The sequence below is a fragment of the Octopus bimaculoides genome, chromosome 15, assembly GCF_001194135.2.
Source record: "Octopus bimaculoides isolate UCB-OBI-ISO-001 chromosome 15, ASM119413v2, whole genome shotgun sequence".
In the NCBI taxonomy this organism is placed as follows: Eukaryota; Metazoa; Mollusca; class Cephalopoda; order Octopoda; family Octopodidae; genus Octopus; species Octopus bimaculoides.
In genome coordinates, this window is record NC_068995.1 from 37953232 (window position 1) to 37962504 (window position 9273).

The window sequence follows — 9273 nt, forward strand, 5'->3', positions numbered from 1 at the left end:
AACTGGGAATGCATACAACGAGTTTCTCTGCCCTAGATATACGGAAAACACTCGGCGAGCAATGGGAAGAAAATTTGAAGAAAGAAGAAAAAAAAACAACATAATAATAATAACACTTAGAATGGTATTAATAACAATAATTGACATGGCGTACTACTTCATATCTTATATTTCGCTTCAGCAATGTTTCTGGTAGTGAATCAAGGTTGACGCAACTGTAGCCGTTCGGAAATAAATTGTGTAGGATCCATATTCCATTTCACGTATAGATATAGTTTTCAAACACACACACACACACACACACACACACACACACACATTCTATGGTGGACCGCTGAATGTATGAATGTATGTATGAATGTATGTATGCATGTGTGTATGTATGTAAGCCATTATTCAGTTTTATTTCAAGTTGTCTTGCCAATAGGAAAAGAGCCGGTTTCTCACCTAAACCCAAGGCTCCTATCTTGGAATTTCAACATCAGCAGCAGGGTATTTTTGCTTGCATGTATGAATGCTTGTACTATGTACGTACGTATGTACGTATGCATATTTGCAGATTTGTATCTTTTGTTTTATGCATGTATTCTCCTGCATATACTTACATATCCAGACAAGCTCATATATATATTTAAATGATAAAATTCTGGAAGGTGTTACAGATTTTTACAGTTCCACTGATGGATTGGATTTGTAGTGTTGGAATTAGCTTCCTCCTTTCTGGTTTTGAGTAGCCTGATTTCTCAGTATTGGTATTTAGGCAATGTGTTACAGTGTGTTGTAATCTGGATGGAGTAATTGCAGATTTCTCAGCATTTGAGATTCAAATGCAGATTTAGCTCAGCGTATATATTGTCTCTCTCTCTCTCACTGAAGTTTAGCTTTATTTTAACATCGGCAGGGCAGCTAATTCACAAATGTGCACAGTGTTTCTTCTTATACCAAATCATTATATCATGTCTGTTGTGTTTACATTTTATTCAGATTTTCACAAGAATATTCCACCACTACTTCTTTTTATTTTCGGACAACTGCTTATCATGTGGGTAATATCTTCGGTGTGAACTTCACAATTTTTGCATCAGTTGTCACATTATACTGCTTTTCTTGCATCTCTATCCCTGTTGTGTCTCAGGTACTTGGTCGATACGTACTGTTCCTGGATTACAGACGCATACACTTCAAAGTGGTAGGTAGTAATCCGGCTATTGATCCATGATAGACTGCTTTGGCGATCGATGTTACAATCATCTCAGAGTTTTCTACAAACATATCCATGCATAGATCTCTACTCATATAGGCTCATCTTTTCATGTGGTGATACGTTGCGGTAGAGTCGTGCGACTTCTTTGGGCATGTATTTAAGTTTATTAGATGAGGAATGCTACTCAAGCAACTTCCTTCCATGTCTTATGATATTGTCAGCCTCATATATGCAAACTTGGTCAATAGGTGGAGTTCGACACTTGGCAGTTAAAAGATGTTGTCGAAGGAATATGATACGACATTCAAATGCGTTTTGGATAGATGTTGAGCCTCTGCCGCCTTGTTTTCGTATTAGGTAGAGGCGATCTACGTCACTGCTTATGTGGAAATAATGTGTGCTTGTTAGTATTTTTCTTTTTTTCTCATGAATGTATGAATGTATGTATGTATGTACGTATGTATGTATGCTTCATTGTTCGCCACATTGATATAGTAACAAATAAGAAACATATAAAACCAATGTATTTACTTAGACAATATCTATCTTTTTGTTTTTGTTCGTATAACTTTAGTAAATTATATATTTAGTACCGGGATCTGTGTAAGTTCCATGGAATGGAAAACATTAAGAAGACCTATTGAAGAAAGAATGGATGATTATCATTTTTACAGCGTTCATACTTTAGCTTTCTTTAAATTTTCTGGACACTCATCTAAGTCTCCTTCTGTGTTGTCTTTTTCTTCTTTTCAATATATCTTCCCGCTGTTCCTTTCTAATCGGTGCTCTATATCAGCACATCTTTTCTCTAGCAGCTGCAACTCTGTTTCTTGTTTATCCACAGTTTAGGCTAAATTAACCGTTATAAGAAAATACCAAATTTTTAAGCGAGCAGACGATAAATAATCGCACTTATGCGTATGCAATGGTCTCTATAAAAAAATTTAGTTCAATAAAACAAAATAGTTTCCAATATCAACACACCACCACTACCACCACCGCATCCACCACCGCTATCTACCTCTCTCTCTTTCAACATAACTGCCTCCTCTGTCCATCTCTCTCTACCTTTATCTTCCGCTAACTTTTTATATACGTAATAAGTATTCCTTCCACTCCATACCGCACATCGTTAACACTTCTCTGTCCCTCTTTTTCTCTCGTCCTCTTTTCTCACCGTCTTCGTATCTGCCTCCAGCTGACCACCTGACCACTAGGTCAATGTGCATTAATATTAATCGCCATTCTCTAAATATCCCTCTCTTTCGTTTTCACTCTCCATTTCTCTCTCTATCTCTCACTTTTACTCCACCTCTCACTCACTGTATCTCCACCTCCCAAACTAACTAATGTATTACGAGTGAACGAGCAAGCAGATTATTATATACATGTTTTTTGAATTCATCATTTAACTATGATATTCTACTTCGTTATTTAGCATGCAAATAATTATGTTTTAACTTTCATACATGCATAACTATTTCAAAGGGGTAGAGATTCATCAGCATCAGATAATTCCTATTATTTTTGATGTTATATAATTTTATTTGGCTCCCTATTATATTTCTTGGCGTTATGTTCGTCCGGCCATTCTAAGTATACTTTATTTCTTCGCTCTCACACAAATACAGAATTATTATTTTTTTGTTTGCAAACGTTGATCTACATGATATGATCTAACAAATAACTTCATTTTTTTTAGGTTGCTGACTTGCCCATTTACTCTACAGTGAAGTATAAGTTTGACAGTAATTCCTTCCTTTCACAATATTCAAGATCATTTTACTGTTTCACGCGGATATCGTTACAGAAACAACCGGTATAATAGCGTCCGATGCATATATACGTTGATGCATATCTTCCTAAATATTGAAAGATGTCGCTTCTAAATACTCTACTAAGATGTTTGGATTCATTATGCAACGTGCAAAGCTGATTGGAGTTTTATGACTGCACCACTAAAATATGTTCAGATAGTTATCTTAATTTTCCAAGTAAAAGAATCAGCTACAATGAAAATCATTATCAATGTGGTAATCCGTCCATACTCATTGAAACAGAACGCATGCTGAGACGTATTTTGCGTTCTTCTTTCGTATTTAGAATGTGTTATAATGTGCATATAAGTAATCAATCATAACATTTTTATCTGTAAAACTAATGACGTATTCAAGAAAAAAGACTAATATATCATTCAAAGAAAATAAAATAGAATCTTTCTGAAATTCTTAATTTTGCTTGATAAAAACGAAAAGAAACTGTGATTTGTTCAGATTTACCTTACAGAATTATTATACATAATGACATTTGTTCAATACTTCGTCCTGATTCTGACTACATTTCTATCGGTAGTAAATTGTGACCCAATGTACAAAGATGAGTTAAGGTTGAAAGACAAATTATTATCTAATTATACGAAACATATAAGACCTGTCGTTAATTTAACTGCTTCGGTCGATATAAACGCAGAATTATGGCTTGAATTACTCTATGGTTTGGACTACGTAAAAAATATACTTGTGGGCCAGTACTGGATTCAATTTCAATGGACGGATGAATTCTTGAGATGGAATCCATTAAACTACAATAATATTACGCGTATCTATCTACCTATAAATAAGGTATGGACCCCGTCTATTACAATGTTGAACACATTAATGGAAACACAATCTAAAAATAATTTTCTCGAAATGACTGTGGATTTTAATGGATCTGTCACAATGGTGGAAATTAAACTACTACAAACCTTTTGTGAAATATATGTTTACAATTACCCTTTTGATGCACAGACATGCGTTATTTCTATGGGTATCCCATCGCATAAATTTCAAGATACAAAAATAAAAGAACTTTCATGCTATCGTAAAAGTGATATATCTGACTCTGAATGGGGTATCAGCTTCTCTTGTAATGTACATGGCACAAACAACTCTTTCTCGTACGCATCCGCTACGCTGTACTTACATCACCAAATAAAGATGGGTACCATCGCTATGCTGATTCCAACAATAATGATGACTATATTAACTATCTCTATTTTTCTCCTGCCACCAGAATCTGGTGAGAAAGTTTCTCTAGCAATGACAATATTTTTATCAAATGTCTTGTACTTTCTACAAATCCACAATGGCTTGCCAAAAAATTCAAATCAATTCTCGCTTCTTACCTTTTATTTAATGATATTATCACTGTTAAGTGGTATCGCTACTCTTGGTTCGGTGATTATAACCAGGCTGTATGTAAATCAGTTAGTTGACAATAACAAATTGAACCCGTCGCACCAAAGTAAAACTTCGTTAAAAAACATTAATCAAATTGCTGATATTTCAACAGTGTCTAAGGAAGAATTTAATCCTGTACCTAAAGCAGATATTTCAAGGAAAGGGATGAAAAAAGGTATTTTCCATTACAGCCGACTTGATGGTATATTCCTAAAAATTATGATTCTAACATCGGCAATAGTTTGCATTTTCTTTATGATTCTGTCTTAGAACAGAATGACATTTTTACATTTAAATTATAAAGTGATCTTGCATTGTGAATCTTCAATCATATATGATACTCCACTCATTCCGAGACAGACATAAATGTTTAACCTTTGCTTCACACATGGTTCCAAATAGCGAGGATATATGTACAGAGTTGTCACATACTACCCATTAGAAATGCTTAATTTAAATACTAACGCAAGATTTCCACTCTATGAAACGAACATTGAAAACTAACTATTTTACTTCGCTCAATTTAGCCTCATGCTTATAATGATTTTCACATGTTATCCTCTATGCAAGTCTACAAGTCAAATCGTGGGCAATTGAAAGCATATATATATATATATATATATATATCAAAGGTGGGAGAGAAGACAGATTAGATTATCGTTCTCCTACTCCGGTCATAATTGGGTATACAATTAATATATACATATATATTTCCTTTATTATATCCCAGTTATACAGAAAATTACATTGGATACAATAAATTAAATTAAAATCTCGAGCAAGTGAGATGTTTACAAGATTTACAATAATTCTTGTATGCAGTAAACTTTAATAGAGTATGGATATTTAAAATTGTCCTCGAATGAAATGAAATAAAGTAGTTCACGAATGAAATAAATATATAGTCAAGTGACATATATTACGATCCTTTCAGGGTATATATAATGGTCAGGCGTTTTCCGTTTCAGAAAATATAATGGCCAGATGTCTTTCAGATTCTTTTCATCTGGCTGAATCAACTATCTTAATTTCATGAAGAGAAACTCTAGTAATTTTCTATGTTAAAGATGAGGTTAAATGTGTGTCCGAGGGAAGGGTTAATGAGGTATAAGATACATGTCTGCTGATATAAAGGGGATGATAGGAGAGAGAGGGAGAGAAAAAATAAGGTTAGTATTGGGATGTGTGTTGATAGAAATGTATGTTTTTATATTGTTTTGGGAGGGAGGTGGTGGGAGATGGTGCTAGCTCACATATTTACAACAAATGCGAAGATCATGCTTGCTCAAATATTTACAACAAATTCAAAGAAAGAATTTCTATGATTCAAGAAGGTAAACTGACGACAAAGTACCAAAATACGCTGACGTTAAAGGAAAGCAATCACTTAACCAACTTTGAGATGAAAACCAGCACCTTTATGGATTAAAGAAAGTTCACAAATCCAAAGAAATCCAAAACAACACAAAATGCAAAAATACATCATATACCGATGTGCCAAAACTGCCAGCTTTAAAATGGCGCCCAATTTTTGCTGGTCCACCTTCATGCACACGTCTAAGCAACCCATTAGATACCATTCTGAAACCCCTATTTAAAAATTGCAAAGCTACATCAGAGATGATATGGAATTCCTGAACTATACCCTCCAGAAAGTACACCAAGACACAATCTTAGTCAGCTTTGACGTAACAAGCTTATATACGAAAACTCCACACGACTTAGGAATTGAAGCTGTTCACTTGTGGATTACATAGACTCAGGTTCCATTTCAGAGAGATTCCCGAAAGAGTTGATTTTTGGAAGGTCTCAAATGAATATTGGAGAACAACCACTTCCTCTTTCATACCTAACTGTATTTACAAATAAAAGGAACGACCATTGCACAAAAGGAGCCCAACATATGCGTCACTCGTTATGGATTACCTAGAGGCAAAACAATATTGCCAGCTGCAGCAAACGTTCAGTCACGACTTCGCCACTTACATTAATAGCAACTGGTGACCTTACCTAGATGATTGCTTCATTTTCTAGGATATAAGGTAAGACCTGCAAAACTTCTATTCCATCATAAACAGGCTTCACGAACCAATACAATTTACAATGAAATGTAATAGAAAGGAACTACCGTTTCTGGATATCGTTATCATTAAAAAATGGGAAAATATCGAAACAGCTATTTTACAAACCAATAGGCACACACCAATACTTAAAATTCCGATCAGCACATTCCTCACAGGCCAAAAGGAAATTCCCTTTAAGCTGGCAAGAGGCAGCTGCACTATAGTTACTCACCATACACCACAGCAAATAAGACTATATGAACTAAAATCATTCCCTAAAAGGCAAGAATATCCTGTGAATCTCACCAGTACGGCTATCTCCAAGGCCCGGAACGTTCCGCTGACACCACTGAGAAAAGCAAACCAAGAAAATAAAAAGGAAAAAACAGTTATCTCTTGTGTCGTCAGTCAGAAAGCAAGGGACTTCAACATTGTCAAAGTCGCCAAACGATATCTCACAATTCGCCAGCAATGCACCAAAATGAATGCACTCATAAAAGTCTCACAAATATAATATAAGAGACGCTAAGCACCGAACCTAAAAAACCTGCTCCCCAAGGCGAAATTTACGTCTAATATTGAACCAATGCAAGTTCAGAAATGCGGGGACACGCGATGTTGAACTTGTGAATACTTTGAAGAGGGTGGATAAATCTCCTTGAAAAACAATGAGATTTTCAAAGTTAATGCAAACATGAATTGCAAAAAAAAAAAGAAAAAAAAAGAAGAACTAGTCTATGCGCAACTTGCCTCCAATGTAAAGAATACAATATTGGTGAAACTGGAACGGGACTACATGGCAGAGTTTGTTTATAGGAAAAACAAATTAGATACCCTCTGTCAGAAACACTCCTTGCAGTGAACACTTCGCATAATTCGGAACGGAACAATATTAAGAATATCCCCCTTTCCTTAAGTTATGGTCGGACAACGAACATTTCCGAAAAAATAAAGAAGAATTCTTAGAAAGTACAAAGCACTACTGCACACAAAACAATGATATTGCACCGCACTATAACAGGACTCTCACTTTGTTTTTTTTTTTTTAAAAAAAGAACGCACATACACTTTCAATCATTTGATCTTTGAAGAGGGAAACAACCCCAGGCGGTACATTACCATTTCACTAATCACCCTAGAAATGAAGTTAAATACTTGAGTAGTGTAGATACGCGCGCACGCGCACACGCACAAGTATAAACACACACACACATACACGCACACACATGTATATATGTGCGTGCGTTGTGTACGTATTCATGGGTATGAAGGTATATACGCGCATATACATACACACATATACCTATACACACACACACACGCACACACACACACACAATATATATATATATACATACATTATATATATATATACACACACATATGTATATGTATATGTATGTGTGTACGTATGTATGTATATATGTATATATGTATGTATATGTAGGTATTTATGCGTATGTATGTGTGTATATGGATATATATATATATATATGTATGTATACTTTCTATGTTTATATGTAGGGAAGTAAATACGTGAGCTAGGACTATCTCCGCCACCTCCAAAATGACAAAAAATACATTTCTATCAACAAACATTCCAAAACTAACCTTCTATTTTTCTCTCTGCTGTCATTCCCTTTTTATGACATGTATCTTACACTTCATTCATACCCCACGCCCCAGACACATATCTACACTCATCTTTAGCATAGAAAATTACTGAAGTTCCTTATTATGAAATTAAGATTCAGCCATAAGTAAAAAAAAAATTGAAAAAAACTCTGACTATTATATTGTTCACTAAATGTCAACTATTCAAATGGAACCAGCAGAACGGCACTTTCACAATCCCTGCATAAAACACTGCTTATACACACCACCACCTTCCAACTCCACTCTCAATCTATTGTCTTGTTTTTACCATTCACTATTTTCATTCAGCTCTGGTTTATCAACACTCCTTCTCTTCCACACTTATTAAAAATCCCCAAACCAGACCTCAGACACACCCAGATCTCTTATATATGGAATCCCACAACACAACACAACCTGTGATTAGTTTGATAATCGCCACCTACGAATACAGGATAGGTCTCCAGAAAAGTTAGGGAATCTTTAAAATATCTCCCCACCGAAATTAACAAAGAACTTACCAGGTCTACAAACCAACCAATATAATTATATTATTAAAAAATTAAATTTATTAGAACTACCAGTGTAGACATCCTTTTACTTTTACAAATATATATATATATATATATATGTGTGTGTGTGTGTGTGTGTGTGTGTGTGTGTGTGTGTGTGTGTGTGTGTGTGTGTGTGTGTGTGTTTATAGTATTTCAAAAGATTGTATTTCTATTGGTGATTATTAAAATCTGAGTAGCAATTGATTTTTGACTACAGTGCACAAAAAAGCACAGTAACAAATGTTGTTGGCACTCCGTGGCTTACGACGACAAGGGTTCCAGTTGATCCGATCAACGGAACAGCCTGCTCATGAAATTAGCGTGCAAGTGGCTGAGCATTCCACAGACACGTGTACCCTTAACGTAGTCCTGGGGGATATTCAGCGCGACAAGGCTGACCCTTTGAATTACAGGCACAACAGAAACAGGATGTAAGAGTGAGATAAAGTTGTGGTGAAAGAGTACAGCAGGGTTCGCCACCATCCCCTGCTGTTTAACTATGAACCTTTACTTCTTTATGTATCTTGTAAATTATTATATATTAACCTTTATGCATAGATAGATATTTCAAAATGATCGGCATTTATCGCTATGGA

The 9273-nt window shown here is 35.2% G+C and overlaps 1 protein-coding gene across 1 annotated transcript; it reads left to right on the plus strand.

Moving 5' to 3' along the window:
* Window positions 1-3570: 3570 nt before the first annotated feature.
* On the plus strand, window positions 3571-4695 carry LOC128249530 (acetylcholine receptor subunit alpha-like 2). Its single transcript, XM_052973401.1, has one exon. The coding sequence runs from the start codon at window positions 3571-3573 to the stop codon at window positions 4693-4695; it is 1125 nt and encodes a 374-aa protein (XP_052829361.1).
* Window positions 4696-9273: the final 4578 nt, after the last annotated feature.

Coding starts and splice junctions, on each gene's coding strand:
- LOC128249530 (XM_052973401.1), top strand. CDS start 3,571: ATGTACAAAGATGAGTTAAGGTTGAAAGACAAATTATTATCTAATTAT.